The sequence below is a fragment of the Oncorhynchus mykiss genome, chromosome 11 (assembly GCF_013265735.2).
Source record: "Oncorhynchus mykiss isolate Arlee chromosome 11, USDA_OmykA_1.1, whole genome shotgun sequence".
NCBI classification, from domain to species: domain Eukaryota; kingdom Metazoa; phylum Chordata; class Actinopteri; order Salmoniformes; family Salmonidae; genus Oncorhynchus; species Oncorhynchus mykiss.
Genome location: NC_048575.1, coordinates 32,945,473 through 32,963,361, shown reverse-complemented (window position 1 = coordinate 32,963,361; position 17,889 = coordinate 32,945,473). Strand labels below are relative to the sequence as shown.

The window sequence follows — 17,889 nt, the reverse complement described above, 5'->3', positions numbered from 1 at the left end:
TTGTCTTCCAACAAGACAATGATCCAAAACATAAAGCAAAATCTACAATGGAATGGTTCAAAAATAAACATATCCAGGTGTTAGAATGGCCAAGTCAAAGTCCAGACCTGAATCCAATTGAGAATCTGTGGAAAGAACTGAAAACTGCTGTTCACAAATGCTCTCCATCCAACCTCACTGAGCTCGAGCTGTTTTGCAAGGAGGAATGGGAAAAAATGTCAGTCTCTCGATGTGCAAAACTGATAGAGACATACCCCAAGCGACTTACAGCTGTAATCGCATCAAAAGGTGGTGCTACAAAGTATTCACTTAAGGGGGCTGAATAATTTTGCACGCCCAATTTTTCAGTTTTTGATTTGTTAAAAAAGTTTGAAATATCCAATAAATGTTGTTCCACTTCATGATTGTGTCCCACTTGTTGTTGATTCTTCACAAAAAAATACAGTTTTATATCTTTATGTTTGAAGCCTGAAATGTGGCAAAAGGTCGCAAAGTTCAAGGGGGCCGAATACGTTCGCAAGGCACTGTATACAGTATTTTTTACCCAATATCTGTTAGAACACAATCTGATACAACTGATTCAAAAGAAAGCCAATAAAATACCAAAACCAAAGCAGGAAGGTCTTAATTAAAAAACCAAACTGATGAAACATTACATAAAACAACTAATATTATGGCCATTATCTACTACAGTATGTATACTCTAGTCGAGTGCTTACTCTACAGTACACTGAATAAAATGAAGGTTCTTAAATGGTTCTTCTTCAGCTCTTAAGGTTCCTTGGAGAACTCTAAAAAAAACATTTGAGTTAAGTTGGGAGTTCTTGAAGTGGCAGCTACATTTTTTCAGAATTCTTAAAGGTTCTTGAAATGTATGGAATCCTGCAGCCAATTGGTCAGAGTTAATTAGTGTTGACCTTTCAGTCTAACATTTAAAGTGTTGATTCAAGAGTTACATTAACACTGTAAAGAGTTAAATAAACACTCAGCGATGTAAAATAACCCCAGTGTTTCATCAGTTTTTTTATGAATGCTTAAACACTAACAGTGATTCTTGAAGCACTATCTCTGAAACCATTAACACTTCTAGCCAATGCATTTACCAAGTGTGCCAAACTGAATGCACATTCTCAGCTTTACACTCAGTTTGTAATTTTATAAAACACTGTAAACAAAACTGTAAACATTGGTCTCTACATTGCTACACTATTTCGCCAATTCCCTTTCCACATTGACACATGTGAAAACACCTTTAGACAATGAGTTCACTTACAAATCAGAGCTTGAGCACAATAAATAGGCCACAGGTAAACATTTGGTTTGGACAACAATGGAGGCCAATATTGGTCAGAGAGTAAGAGGGGTGAGAACTAGAGGAGGATGGAGAGTAGGATGAGGTGAAAAAGTAAAAGGAGGACGGGGGAGAGGAAGGGGAGTCAGGATCACAATAACTGATGAAATCAGAGTGACTATGGTTGACCATGTTGTCAACCATGGGATGAGAATGAAGGAGGCTGGGCAACGGGTTCAGCCAAATCTGAGCCGCTATACTGTTGCAGGTATCATCTGGATATTTCGAAATGAGAACCGGTAAGTAACTGTAAGTGCTGTAGTCTTACTGGTACAGTAATATGTACTGTACTTTCATAATGAGAAGGATCGTCACTAAAACCATTCCAATGTTTTTACAGAACTGCAAGAAAACCAGTATCTGGTGGAAGAGGTCGACTGTTCACCCAAGAGCAGGAGACCCACATTGTAAATATGGTCATTGCAAATAATTGCATCGGACTCAGAGAACTGCAGGACCACATAATAGCAGATAACACCATATTCCAAAACGTCAACAGAGTGAATCTCTCTGCACTGTCTCGTCTACTGAAACGCAATAGAATTAGGATGAAGCAGCTGTACAGTCCCTTTCGAAAGAAACTCAGACCGTGTAAAACAACTGAGATATGAATATGTGCAGGTAAGCTATACTATCATTGGTATTGAGATCTGGAAGTGTATGGTGCTACATAATATTGACTGATCCCTGTCTTTTCATACTGTGCTACATTGTTTTTGTCTTACATTGTTTTGTCCATACTTTACACATTTGGATACCTGTGTGTGTGTGTGTTTACTACATGTATGACAAAACTTTATTGCAAACTGCTATGCCCTGCTCACAGAAAAAGCAAAAGCCACAAATGTTTTTCATTTAAACTATCAGTGCGTAGTTGGTGCTTCGTGTGCTTATTCAAATGATGGTTTGTGTGTATTGTATTGACGCAAAAACACATTTTTTAAAGAGTTTGAAGAGTTTTGCAAGAATTGTTTGCTTTTGCAAGAGATAATATAATAGTATAATGTTTTGCTGGATTGGTGTAAGGTTTTGTGGTTAGTGTGTAGAGTTCTGCAAAAATAACCTATAGTTTCAAAGATAGTGCCTAAGCAATCAGAAAAAAATGTAATAAGAAGATTTGAACCAAAACTGTGACCCTATTATCATATTTCCTAGCATGCTCTATTGTAGGTTGATTTTTAGAATTGTTCGTTTCCCGCGGTAGACGAAGACTTCTGACTGGAGATGGACTTATCCCAGAACGCCCCGGGTTGGAAGCAAAGTTGGGAGAAGAGAAATATTGGGACAGGGACAAAGAAAGGTTGAGGAGGAATTGAGGAATTGAGGGGAAAAAAGAGGAGGAAGAAGTCAGAATAAGAAAAGCAGAGGTTGGATTTGAATTTTAGGCAGATTGTGATCAAATCAGAGATAGTGTCGAATAATATTGGTGTCAATTGCAAACAGAGTGAGCAGTGCACCCGACCAATTTCTGGAGGTGAAATGGAAGTGAATGAGAGCGAGTTAAGTGAGTTGGAAGGTGTGGTGAATAGCTCAGAGCCTGAGTTTGGCATTGATTGACATGATAAAGAAGAATCTGGTCCAGTAAGAGTGACATTTTGTTGAGAAAGTGGATCCTTGCCTTTTGGCGGATCCATTTGTGGTTTCAGGGCGGTGGAAAAGGAGTTGGGTGCAGTTGAATCAGTGAAGGTAACCTAGGTAACCTGTAGTGGACTTGTGATATGAGTTTGTGTTTCTTCTGACCAGATGGAGCGGGCACTCCGTGTCACGTAACTTGGATCAAGATCTGTTTCTTGCTTTGCTCTTAGAGATAGGGCACCATTGAAAGAAGTGATGTCTGGGGTAGCGTTAAGTGGCCACAGAGGGCACTCTGCTGGTCGGTGCTGGGGAGGTTCCTCAGGGAGTCGAGGCAGCAGGCAGGGCACTGTCATGTCACCCCAGGTGAGTAGGCACCAGACTCACCCAGAGCCCCCTGTTGCTCACATGTTTGTGTTTATAGAATTTCCTGAGTTTTCCCCGCATTCCCAGCATAAGATGCTAGAATATTCAGGCACAGCTGGAAACTTTATTGACCGTTCATTTGCCCATAGTTTAGGAATACCCATTGTGCACGCCGTAGATAGTCGACCATTAGGGTCAGGGCTGATTAGGGAGGCCACCGCTCCACTATGCATGGTTACGCAGGAGGGTCTTGAGGAGAGAATCAGTCTCTTCCTTATTGATTCTCATGCGTTTCCCGTGGTGCTGGGCCTACCCTGTGTGACCTATCATGACCCCACTATTTCATGGCAACAGAGGGCTCTCAAGGGATGGTCACGAAAGTGCTCAGGGAGGTGTGTAGGTGTTTCCATCGGTGCAACTACGGTGGAGAGTCCAGACCAGGTCTCTACCGTGCACATCCCCTCAGATAATGCCGATTTGGGTCTTGTCTTCTGTAAGAAGAAGGTGACTCCACTACCACCCCATCGATGGGGGGATTGTGCGATAAACCTCCTGGTAGACGCAGCACTTCCCAGGAGTCACGTGTATCCTCTGTCACAGGTGGAAACGGTGGCTATGGAAACATATGTCTACGAATCTCTGGGGCAGGGATACATTCGGCCTTCCACTTCACCTGCCTCCTCGAGTTTCTTTTTTGTGAAGAAGAAGGATGGAGGTCTGCGCCCGTGTATTGACTATCGAGGTATCAATCAGATCACTGTGAGGTACGCTACCCGCTACCCGCTACCCGCTACCTCTCATCGCCAGTGCAATCGTGTCAATGCACGGGGCGCGCTTCTTCACAAAATTGGATCTCAGGAGCGCTTACAATCTGGTGCATATCCGGGAGGGGGACAAGTGGAAGACGGCATTTAGTACCACCTTTGGGCACTATGAGTGCCTTGTCATGCCGTACGGGTTGATGAATGCTCCATCAGTCTTCCCGGCATTTGTAGATGAGATTTTCTGGGACCTGCACGGGCAGGGTGTAGTGGTGTATATCGACGACATTCTGAAATACTCCGCTACACGCGCCAAGCATGTGTCCCTGGTCCGCAAGGTGCTTGGTCGACTGTTGGAGCATGACCTGTACGTCAAGGCTGAGAAATCTCCTTCCTAGGGTACCGCCTTTCCACATCAGGGGTGGAGATGGAAAGTGACCGCATTTCAGCCTTGTGTAAATTACCGACTCCAACCACGGTAAAGGAGGTGCAGCAGTTCTTAGGGTTTGCCAACTACTACCAGAGGTTTATCTGGGGCTTTGGTCAGGTAGCGGCTCCCATTACCTCACTGCTAAAGGGGGGACCAGTGTGACTGCAGTGGTCAGCTGCGGCGGACAGGGCTTTTGGTCACCTGAGGGCTCTGTTTACCTCGGCTCCCGTGCTGGCTCATCCGGATCCCTCCTTGGCATTCATAGTGGAGGTGGACGCGTCCGAGGCGGGGATAGGAGCTGTGCTGTCTCATCGCTCAGGTACGCCAAAGCTCCGCCCCTGTGCCTTCTTTTCGAAGAAGCTCAGCTCGGCAGAGGGAAACTATGATGTGGGGGACCGGGAGCTGTTGGCTGTCGTAAAGGCTCTGAAGGCGTGGAGGCATTGGCTTGAGGAGGCTAAACACCCTTTTCTCATCTGGACTGACGACAGCAATCTGGAGTACATCCGGGCGGCAAGGAGACGGAATCCTCGCCGTGCAAGGTGGGCCATGTATTTCACCTGTTTCGTTTTCACCCTCTCCTACAGACCAGGTTCCCAAAACGCTAAGGCAGATGCACGGTCCCGCGTGTATGACACAAGAGGAGCGGCCCATGGATCCCACTCCCATACTTCCGGCTTCTTGCCTGGTGGCACCGGTGGTGTGGGAGCTGGACGCGGACATCGAACGGGCGTTACGTACATAGCGCACTCCCACCCAGTGTCCAGCTGGCCGTCTGTACGTTCCGTCTGCTGTCCACGGCCGTTTGATCTATTGGGCCCTGATCAGGGTCCCCAGTTCACATCCAGGGTCTGGAGGGCATTCATGGAACATCTGGGGGTCTCGGTCAGGCTCACCTCAGGTTTTCACCCCGAGAGTAACGGGCAGATGGAAAGAGTTAAACAGGATGTGGGTAGGTTTCTGCGGTCCTATTGCCAGGACCGGCCGGGAGAGTGGGCAGCTTTCATCCCCTGGGCAGAGATGGCCCAAAACTCACGCCGCCACTAACCTATCTCCCTTTCAGTGCGTATTAGGTTATCTTGTTACGGCAAGACGTTCCACTAGCGGAACCCCTCCACAACATCCGGTGAAATGGCAGAGTGCCAAATTCAAATTAAATTACTATAAATATTAAACTTTCATGAAATCACACATGCAATACACCAAATTAAAGCTACCCTTGTTGTTAATCCAGCCAACGTGTCATATTTCAAAAAGGCTTTACGGCGAAAGCAAACCATGCGATTATCTGAGGATAGCACCCCACCAAACAAACACATGACATTCATATTTCAACCCGCCAGGCGCAACACAAAACGCAGAAATAACGATATAATTCATGCCTTGCCTTTGAAGATCTTCTTTGTTGGCACTCCATTATGTCCCATACACATCACAAATGGTCCTTTTGTTCGATTAATTCCGTCGTTATATCTCCAAAATGTCCATTTATTTGGCGCGTTTGATCCAGAAAAAAAACGGTTCCAACTCACGCAACATGACTACAAAATATCTAATAAGTTACCTGTAAACTTGTTCCAAACATTTCAAACAACTCTCCTAATACAACTTTAGGTATTTATTAACATAAATAATCTATACAAATTTAAGACGGGATAAACTGCGGATAAAAACAAAGTGGAGCGTGCTTTCAGGTCACGCGCCTCTAACAAACAGTACACTTCACTCGACCCTCGTTCTGAACTGCCCTACTTCTTCATTTCTCAAAGGAAAAACTTCAACCAATTTCTAAAGACTGATGACATCCAGTGGAAGCGATAGGGACTGCAAGCAAGTGCCACAGAAATCTAGATCCCCATAGAAACCCCATTGAAAAGAGATTGACCTCAATGTATTTTTTCCTGGATGGATTTGTCTCAGGTTTTCACCTGCCATATCAGTTCTGTTATACTCACAGACATTTTTCAAACAGCTTTAGAAATTCTAGATTATTTTCCTTCTTGGAATATTTGTTGTTTTGAGTAAAGTTACGTGAATTACTCTTCTCTGTGTCCTGCGCCTGACTCCGCCTTACCTGCTACACCTAGATGTCTTACAGTTAAGCCTCAAAGAAGAAGATGTTTGTTTCCCTCAGGCCGTGTTTAACATCCCTACTTTATGTAGTCTCATATCTTAGTCTTCCCAACCCTGGCAGTCATTCTGAATGCAGGTTGCGGGTGAATAAAAATGCTAAATGTTAGATATCCTCACTCTGGCTGAATTCCAATAGGAATTACTTTGCAAGCCAGCATCATGTGACTTTCAGGCCTGATGTGGACGGTAAAAGCTATGATATTCAGGCCACCGTATTAGGGTAAAACTAGGCCTTCAAAATAAGGCCTTATCAAATATGTATTGTTTTAAATAATATAATGTTTATGATAACATATTCACTTCTGGGAACTCTATAATGCACTCAAAAGGCACCCTGGGAAATATGCAAATAAGGCTCATCTTCCAAAAATGTCTGGTTTGGGATTTGTGTGTGGTTCTTAAAGAACCATCCCATTTAATGTTCTTCAGAGAGCCTAAAATTGTTACCCTATGGCATCACTCTAAAGAACCTTATTTGGTTCTTTAGAGAACTTCCACCTTTATTTTTTAACAGAGTAGTGTGGCTCAGTTGGTAGAGCATGGTGCTTGGTGCAGGATAGGATAGTAGGTCTGATTCCTGCTACGGCCACGTATACATAAATGTAAGCACGCACTACTGTAACTCGCTTTGCATGGGATACAACTGGTTCTTATGAACTAACCACAATTGAATCCTCACATACCAATACTGTTGTTTATTGAAAGCTGAATACCGGGTGTTAGAATCATGTCTGACACTCTGGCTCTGTCTGACAGGAAGTTATTTTGTTTCTACGGTGCATACTGAAATGGCCCAGAGTGTTAATCAATAGCGCTAGCAAATCCATTACTGCATTTAATCAGGCCTGGGATTGCAGAGATGAATTCCTCTGTCCGGCCGCCATATCGGGACAGGATCACAGTGTCCTGAATGCTTATTAGCGCATTAGTGTCCTCATTATACACAGTGACACCGCCGTACAGGACTGACCTTGTGAGTGACCTCCTCTAATCAGTTCCTTCTAATTTACACTTAATACCAGGACACAGTCCCCCTGAAGCAAGATAGTCAGGAGGAATGATACTGACATACCTGAAAAATGTCCCTGTATAGGTCCCAAATGGCAACCTATTCCTTATTTCATGCATAAATTACAGAAGGCTCTGGTCAAAAGTAGTGCACTACATAGGGAATATGGTGCCATTTGGGATGCAGCCCTATCACAATTCTGTGTGCTAAATCTTGATAGTAGATCCCAAATATTCCCAAAGGTTGGCTACCATAAAGAAGGTTCTTACCCACAGTAATACGTGATACTTTTCCATAGATGTGTTATTGGATTGATTTTATTTTGTTCTATCATCATCATCAATGTCTATGTTCTTAGAGCACCCAACAACTTCCTGAAAGTAAATAGATTCCTGGAGAACACCTGATCAGTTTTGAGCCTGGTGTTTTTTAGAGCGCCAGAGTGCCATCTGGGTGCTATCCATTAGGCACCAAACGGAAGAAAATGGACTGAAACAGGGAGGGAATACCTGAACTTGTCCAATAACAAACACTCGTTTTATTGCATTGCAAAGCATTTTGCTGCGGTGTGCCCTAATGAATACAACACAGTTGTTCTCCACCTGTCTCTGTCTACTCCTAAAGGGAAGAATTTAGCCCTGACCTCACCGAGAACACTCAGAACAGAGCGTCCTCTCCCCAAAAAGCAGCTGGCGAATATGTCCCCACTAGTGTCTCTGAAATATTTAAATCATAAATATTCCCTCCTTTCACAGCCGCTTTGCTCTCTCTACCGTCTCAATAATCACTCAATGTCAATATACACTGTAGTCCTCAGAGCATTTGCTCTGTTTCATAGCAGTGGCTTTGCTTCATCTGCCATCACACCATCCATGGCAGAGTACCAAAGATCTGAATATGCAGCCTGCTTTAGAGGTTTTACTGCTAGTCAAAATCCAATCAAATAAAAGTTTATTGGTTGTGTATACAGATTTGCAGGTGCTTTAGCAGGTGCACCAAAAATGCTTTATGTTTCTAGCTCCGACAGTGCAGTAGAATATCTTGCAAATACAATATCACAAATAAAATTATAAAAAATCTAAACAAGAAATAACAATCCAACGAGAGTGAGCATGTGTGAGAAAGTACTACATCTCAAAGGCTGACTCAGAATCCCATCTGCCCTTTTATGACTCATGACTATAGAGAAGTATATTGAGCAGGGCTTCCATTGGTTCCATTTCCAAATCCAATATTGGATTATACTGCATTGTAATTCATATTGAAAAATGAATGCTACAACAGCTGTATCTCGGTTCGGTGCAACTGAACAAGGTCTATCATAACATGTTCCTTGTTAGTCGGAATCAATAACCATTTATTACACTGGAGAACAGGCGCAAGCTGAAAATGTTGAACATGATGTTAGATAAATTACACTCCAATTGAACGCGGCAGCTGTCGGCATTTTAAATATATGAAAACAGGCTTTGCAAATGACAGACCAACTGCTCAGTGATCATCATTTCACCGTAGAGCATAATATCATTTGCGTTCCATTTGAATGTGTGCGTAAAGAAGGGTATTATTGTCTGATTAATAACAACTAATGCAGTCTGTCACTTACACTGGTTCCTTTAGCTCATTTACCCATTAACTAGGTAGATCATTCAAAACAGGTGTCCCATTTAAGATGTCAACCAAGGTTGATAGGGGACACCCAGGCTAATTACTTCCCAAATGCCATCCTGTAGGTAATAGGGTGTAATTTGGGAGGTAACCCGAGACATGCTTCAGCCCAGCTTTCATACACTGGAAAAACCTTCCCAGGATAATGCTGCAAATTTACAGTGAAATTCTCCCTGAAATCTAATTGTAAGAAAAACAATACATTTGTACATAAAATACATTTATTAAAATTGGTAAGAGAGTGAGGGAGTTCAAAATTGGGATTCGGATCTATGATCAGATGCAACTCTAATGGGGTAAGGGGGTTCAGACGGGTGACAAGGGACGAATCAAGCTGGTGTCGTGTGTGTGTGTGTGTGTGTGTGTGTGTGTGTGTGTGTGTGTGTGTGTGTGTGTGCTTACCTCACTAGAGGTCTTCATTCAAAGTCAGTGAGCTCTTGGAAGAATGGGGCAATGGAGAGGTTGAGAACAGTTGGCTTTCTCTGGGCCACCTTCTCATGTCATTTGTCCCATCTTCAGGTTTCATCATCTTGGTTGATTCGAACCAGGAACCTGTACAGCCATATCCAATGTGGTTTATGAAATCAATTGAGGTATTGAAAAACATACTAAAAAGACAGCTAGATACACCTACTTCAAACCCTAGCTAACTAATAAAACATTGCTATAGCCTACACTATACCACAGATTATTTTACCAGCTTATTTTACCAGACATTGTCATTTCTTTCTGTGCCACCAAATATTTGCTTACTACTGGTAAAGTGAACAGGTTTAGCTAATATTATAACATTATGGAACAATGTTGTTTAAATTAAACAAATGGTTAGTTGGGAGAGGCTAAAAGGACACTCCTGGCCTGCAAAACAATGACTTAGCCTACAGTGCCTTCGGTAAGTATTCAGACCCCTTGAGTTTAACATTTTGTTACCTTACAACCTTATTCTAAAAATGCTTTTTTTTTTATTAAAAAATATTCAATCACACATGACGTTTACATAAGTATTCAGACCCTTTACGCAGTACTTTGTTGAAGCACCTTTGGCAGCGATTACAGCATCAAGTCTTCTTGGGCATGACGCTACAAGTTTGACACACCTGTATTTGGGGAATTTCTCCCATTCTTCTCTGCAGATCCTCTCAAGCTCTGTCAGGTTGGATGGGGAGCATTGCTGCACAACTATTTTCAGGTCTCTCTAGAGATGTTCGATGGGGTTCAACTCCGGGCTCTGGCTGGGCCACTCAATGACATTCAGAGTCTTGTCCCGAAGCCATCCTGCGTTGTCTTGGCTGTGTGCTGAGGGTTGTTGTCCTGTTGGAAGGTGAACCTTTACCTCAGTCTGAGCGCTCTGGAGGAGGTTTTCATCATTGATCTCTCTGTACTTTGCTCTCTCATCTTTGCCTCTATCCTGACTAGTCTCCCAGTCCCTGCCGCTGTAAAACATCCCCACAGCATTATGTTGCTACGACCATGCTTCACCATAGAGATGGTGCCAGGTTTCCTCCAGATGTGACACTTGGCATTCAGGGAAAAGACTTTAATCTTGGTTTCATCAGACCAAAGAATATTGTCTCTCACGGTCTGAGAGTCTTTAGGAGCCTTTTGGCAAACTCCAAGCGGGCTGTCAGGTGCCTTTTACTGAGTGGCTTCCGTCTGGCCACTCAACCACGAAGGCCTGATTGGTGGAGTGCTGCAGAGATGGTTGTCCTTCCGGAAGGTTCTCCCATCTCCACAGAGGAACTCTAGAGCTCTGTCAGAATGACCATCGGGTTCTTGGTCACCTCCCTGACCAAGGCCCTTCTCCCCAGATGTCTATGTTTGGCTGGGCGGCCAGCTCTAGGAAGAGTCTTGGTTCTAAATACTTATGTAAATAAAGTATTTCAGTTTTTGATTTTGGATTAATTTGTAAAAATGTCTAAAAACCTGTTTTTGCTTTGGCATTATGTGGTATTGTGGGTAAATTGCTAAGAAAAAATATATACTTAATCCATTTTTGAATAAGGCTGTAATGTAACAAAATGTGGAAAAAGTCAAGGGGTCTGAAAACTTTCCGAAGGCACTGTATGTTGCGCAGCTGAGAGCCGAGTGCACAGAATCACACAGAGGTGACAGCTAATTAGCCGTTTCTCGGTGTTGTTACCGTTCAAGCTTGTGTGGGCTGCTATCCTACTTGAAATATAATCCTGGGGGGGAACATTGTGCACGTTACAACCCTGATATGCTGCCCAGTGGAAAGCACCTTCGGTCAGCACACACCTCGATACAACACAGAAACACTGGTCATTCGCGTCGGCTTTAGCGGCTCGTTAGTAGTTTAACGGTCCACGACTGGTTTTTGTGTAAAATGCGGCCCGTCAATCCGAAAAATATATTTTAGACCGGTAATATCTTTTGAACTGCTAGAAACAAAACGCTTTGTCTGTAGTAATGGTGATAACTTAACAGTCATGAATCTGCGCTCAGTTTATTCTCCATGGCACTCAGAATCTGTGGTACAGCGAGGCCATTCGCAACAATTATTATTTGGAAGATTTTTCTAGATCTCACAGCAAGACATTTACGAGCAATTTGGAGCAGACCGAAACGATTGCTAACCTAGCTAGCTAGCGGACAAAGAACACATGCAGTAATTCAACGTTGGCTAGAAATAAATACTTGTAAACAAGTCAAAGTACGTACCCAGCAGCTGCTGAAAATATTCTTCTATTTCACAGCGGCTTCAAAATACTAAAATAGTCTGTCTCAACTGACAGCATGAGGTTGGCACCTGAAATGGATCATTTGGAGGCAATTACACTGTCGAGGAGACATACGCTATTACTGTAAACAAACACAGTGTGTTATAGTCATTTTTACAGGCTTCCAATTCCAACAGTATTTTTCAGCATAATGCAGTGGAATCTACAGTGTTAATGCATTTTCAGTATTTTACTGTGCATTCTAGTGTTTTGCTGTTGAAATTACAGAAACGTCTTACAGTGTAGTTAAAAGAATACAACTAGAAATGCATATTGTAACGGAAGTTGTGTTGGCATCCGGACTGAGACTGCTAGGCTAGCTAGAAGTGATAGTTAGCTAGATGACGAGCGACAAGAGCTAAACGTTGTAACTTTCTATAAAGCATTATTAAACCTTGTTAAAAATATATTACAAGTTGTGATCTTTAACCCTGAGACATACTCTTTCACACACCTGTGTCTACATCTTTCTCAGTGACCTCAGAGGAATAACAACAAGGACAACACAAGTCGGATTTGTCCTCTGAGACTGACTGGGGTGCCGTGGCAACAGGGGAACTACCAATGAAAACATAGCAATGAGGCAAAGTTTTCCCTAGGTACAGATCTATGATCAATTCCTCTTTCCCAATCCTAACCTTAACCATTAATGGGGGAAATGCAAAACTGACCCATTATCAGCATCTAGGGGCAACTTCACCCTGCACCTGAAAACACACAAGCAAAAGCAAGAAAACAAAACGTAGTTAAGGTGGGGTCTTTATTGGGTTTCATATGGGAAGTAGCCTACTTTGGGAGGATATCTGCAGTGGAGGCTCCTCAGAGGATGAAAGGGAGGACCATCCTCCTCAGTAAATGTCATAAAAAAAAAAAATGCTAAACATTTAAAAAGTAATCCTTTTTAGATAAAACTATGCTAAATATAAATCACCAAATAATTTATTAAAACACACTATTTTGAAAAGAAGGTCTACAGTAGCATTAATTAACAGCACTCTAGGGTATCACCATGGTGTAGCCGGAGGACTCATAGGCTCCGTCCTCCTCTGGGTACATTTATTTCAGTACAAAACCTAGGAGGCTCATGGTTATCACCCCCTTCCATAGATTTACACAGTAATTATGATAATTTCCAGAGGAGGTCCTCCAACCTATCAGAACACTCACAACATGAGCTGACATGTTGTCCACCCAATCAAAGGATCAGATAATTAATCTAGTACTGAAAGCATAAACTACAGCTAGCTAGCACTGCAGTGCATAAAATGTAGTGAGTAGTTGACTCAAAGAGAGAGAAATACAACACAAACATTTTTGAACAAATTAATTTATTCCAAAATTGAAGGAGAAGCAAGAGTTAAATATATGTAGAGTTTCTATAGATGCGTTTCACTTACTTAGCAAATGTAGCTAGCTAGTTTATGATGGATGCTATGACTTTCCAACACAACACTGGAACTCTTCCAAGTCAAGGTTAAACTTTAGGTTTTACTATTTGGTTGCCGTCGGTGTAACTGCTTACTGACTACAGTGTAATGTTACTAACGCGCTAGTTATATTAGCTATGCTGACTATGACATTACTTTAGCTAATATAGTGATAACAATGTAAGTTAGCTGTTTGGTCACATAGAGCTGATGTGTTGTGCATTGAAGTCCACAAGCGAAGGGGAGTTGTGAGAGGAGGAGAGCGCATGGATGCAAGAAGGAATATAACGTGGCTGTTTGTTTACGCGTGTATTCAATCCCGCCGATTCTGTAGAAAAGCAAACGGAACTAAACTGGGATAAACATGCTTGAATTTGGCCAATAGAAACTATTGAACTAATGATTACTTCCTATATCAGCTTGATGCAGGCAAGAGTGTGCAAGGCAAGCAAGTATTGGATGTCACTGTCTGTTGCCTCAAATGTCTTGACCTGTGTGCACCTACATTGTAAACTTTCATTCATAGGCTCGGTTGTAGCAACCTCATGATGGGAATAGGGAAAATTCAAGTATCATGTAGTATCCTAAACCTATCGCTGTCACCCAGTCCATAGGACATTTGTCATCCAAAATGCTGTAAGAGAAATAAGGCCATGCTCATGAAAAGCAATCATCATATTAAACGGCACTGACCATCATTGTATCTGAGCCAATCGGAAAATAAACACACATATTGTACCCACATCTCTAGCCACCAATCATTCATGTCACATCTCTATCCACTGAGATGATTTATAAGCACTGCAACGTAACGTCTACACCATTGACTGAATAGATTTGTGGGATGACAGATGACCATGGCTAGTGGCGATAGAGCGAAGCCAATGAATCAAAGCAAAACTTGTCTGGATGTATTAGGAGATAAGGTTGACGACAGCCGAGCACATTGGACAGAGAGACAGCAGACTTCGAAGATAGCTATGGTGTCACCGCAGCTATTATTCACTCGACACACACCTCGGCCATGAGCTCTCCAGTTAAACCAGCAAGAGGCTCCACCAACGTAGACCATGCATGAACAATCCCCTATGCCAAATAAATCCCAACCATACCTAGACCTATTAACTTATGCATCTCCTCTGTCTAATTACTTTCTAGTCATGCTTGTGTGAGTTGCAAAGCTTATGTCTCCATAAACTAAGGCATGCAATCCTTCCAGGTGGTCTGATGAGATAGTTCATGGTTTCTATGTCTGCGCCCCAAATGCCACCTTTTCCCCCTATATAGTGCATTACTTTTGACCAGGATCCATAGGACATGCCGCATAGGAATGAATCTCGCTTACTGCCCTTTGACACAACCTCTATCTGTCGCCACTAATACTCTATATCTGTTCAGTAGTCTATATCTATTGAAGGAAAAAAAATAACAAGTAATTTGCTAGGCTGATCACCTGCAGCTCTGTCATCGAACAGTCTCTCTATACTCTGATCCTGCATCCAGGGTTATTAATTCCCCTCTCGGCCTTTGTTTAGCTCTTCAAGTAAGTGATATTTATAGCTGCTCGGATATTACTTCTCTACCTCCCACTCCTTTTTTTCAGAGCTTTCCTGTGCTATTTGGTGTCACAACACACATACAGATGATACAGTAGACCCACTCAGATCCATAGTAGGCTACACAACACAAGCTCGACGGGGAATGAAATGCGCTCTTTGATGAAACCAATCAGGGTACTTCCCGGCGACACAGTGCAAGGCACACTGGGACTCATTAAAAACAATAACTGTCTCAACCACCCAGGCAGTCCACAGACACTGATGATGGAGACCACCCCCAGAAATATTTCCTTTTTTTACACAAGTATGAATTTTAACAATGAGGGGGATTCTCTAATGGTTGTGTAGAATTCTCCGATGGAACACGGCTGACTCATTCAGGATGAACTGAGACAGAGCCTGCAGTCCAAATGGCATCCTATTCCCTATGTAATGCACTACTATGTGCTCTGGTCAAAAGTTGTGCAAACTACATAGGGAATAGGATGCCATTTGGGATGCTGACAGAGTAAATACCATCTCCTTTGCAACAAAAACCCAGTTATCTTGAATGCTGTACCATTCCCCTCCCTATTCCTATTAATTTCACAACATTTTAGCAACATTCTTTCTCCATAAGTCTATTAATTTGACAATGTTTTAGCAACAGTCTTTCTCCATGAGAGCTTAACTGAGGATTGTGTAGGTTCCTTACAATAGTGTTAGACTGGCACAGATAGAAACAAGGTGAGAGACCAACAGTCAGAGGGAATTAGATCGAGAAGCCTACACAGAAAGGAGTGGGAATATAGACAGTACAAGATAGACAGAGGGAAGCGTAAAAAAAATGTTGGCACTTTCCAAACGTACAGATGGCGTCTGACTCAACTTCATGACTGGTCCTGGTTCAGAGAGAGGGTGATACCTCAGGTCACCAGTCCCACACAGACACTACACACACTGATGCAGGATCAGTGAGATGACGGCATCCCTGCTTATCAGTCTGACAGAAACACTCGCCCCTTGATTAAGGTCTATTCCATCTGGCAATAACCCTACAGTCTCTGCACGGCAAGGCAAACCTCAACAGAAGGGCCCATTTATCCACAATGTCTTCGAAATGTTACACCCTGGCATTTACTGAGTGTTAAACTGGGGCAAGGGAGGGAAAACCAATCAAAATATGAAGGCAGATTTCCCTGCCAAGACTGAAATAAATCAAGAAAGTGTATGTGCTGTCCTTTTAGAGATTACTACCATGCCATTAAGGAAATATGTCTCTAGAAAAAGGAAAAAAAACAAATGCTTACAAATCACATAGTAGATGTCATGTAGTATGTTTTTAGAACATGTCATCAAACTCATGGGCCACCCAGGCCACACATAGTTCTCACTTTAAAGGGGCAATCTGGGATTGGTACATCTATTTTTGGACTTTTAAATGAACGATATAGCCATTGATTATTGAAGAATGTAAATTATAAATGCCTCATGTCATTAGCTTAGTTCAGACACACTACACACAGGTACACATAGATTTTGTATTGTAGATGTGTGGTAGTAGAGTAGTGGCCTGAGGGCACACACTTAAGGTGTTGTGAAAAGTGTTACAAAATGTAATATTTTAAATTGTATACAACTGCCTTAATGTTTTACACCATTGTTTGTAAACAATGTAATTGTAAACAACCACGGTATAGCTTCAAAACATGGTAAAACTATATAGTTGCGATCTCATGGATAGTTAATCCTTGGATCCATAAATCTGTATATGAATTAGATAGTGGATTTCTCCAGCTCCATCTCTCAGCTGCTTAACAAAACAAGTGCTAGGGTGGCCGCTATGTTTTTCGATTCCCAGATTGCCCCATTTTACAAACATGTTCATCCTGAAAACACAATGTGGTGGGTCTTGTCTAACAGAATAGATAATGACCTAAAGCGTTGTATAATCTCGGCACCCAGAATCAGGATGTCACGAGAGACTACAGGTATTATAGTTCATTATTTTCAGAATTAAATCTGGGACACTCACTCACTAAAATGTACATTTTAGTTAGCAGATGCTCTTATCCAGTTCATGTCCTGAAGACACTGTCCCTGACACCTTATGATTTTCCAATTTTAGAGTAATCTACAGAACATTAGAAAAACATTTTAATGGAAAGTAAGACGTAAACGCTAGCTTTTCCAGAGCCCATTTCCAGACAATATGGTGGTTTAAAAGCCTGTCTTTGCAACTGCAACACCTGGGCAGGTAAGTACGTTTGGTTTTTTTTTACATACAAATGGCTATATATATTCACCGTGAACCACTGTCAACTTACCAAATTTGTTGTCAGCGGAGGTAGTTGGAAGAGACAGGCAAAGAGCCAACACAGCGAAGATGATGGAACACGGCGAATCCATTACTCTACCTAGTCTAATCCATTACACACCTTTGCTAAAACATAGTGTCAGTGTTAAATACAGGATGGTCCAAAATTGATGGATGAGATAATTGCGAGTGAAAGTGAAAATATGAGAAGATTTGCAGAGCAATTTCTCGGGTACGCCACTTCTCTTCCGCAGTCGCGTCAGGATTCAGCACCGCGGACAGCAACCTTCAGAAGGCGCCCCTCCTAGGTTCTGACGTCAAACACATGGCGAGGGGCCCGTGCCTGGTCTCTGAGCTTGCACCCACAGTGCGCAATAGTTAATGGTTAGCCAGTCTCACCACGAAAATAGAAGTTTATGAAATAAAGCTCAAGAGTAGGCAATATAGATATATATATATATATAAAAATGCAATACCAATAAATCCAAGTGGGCATGAGGAAAGTTATCGCAGAAAGCCAGTTACTGGCACCTGGGTTCAAACACCAGCTGGAAAGAGTGGATTTAAACAAATTTATTTAAA

At 42.4% G+C, this 17,889-nt stretch overlaps 1 protein-coding gene across 1 annotated transcript in view; it reads right to left on the bottom strand.

The window, feature by feature from the left end:
• Positions 1-17,594, bottom strand: part of LOC110535589 (receptor-type tyrosine-protein phosphatase N2) — a 288,776-nt gene extending 271,182 nt beyond the window's left edge. The window contains exon 1 of the mRNA XM_021620665.2: positions 17,318-17,594. Within this exon, the coding sequence (XP_021476340.1) occupies positions 17,318-17,399 (82 nt within the window). The 5' untranslated portion in view covers positions 17,400-17,594. The remainder of the gene's footprint in view (positions 1-17,317) is intronic.
• Positions 17,595-17,889: the final 295 nt, after the last annotated feature.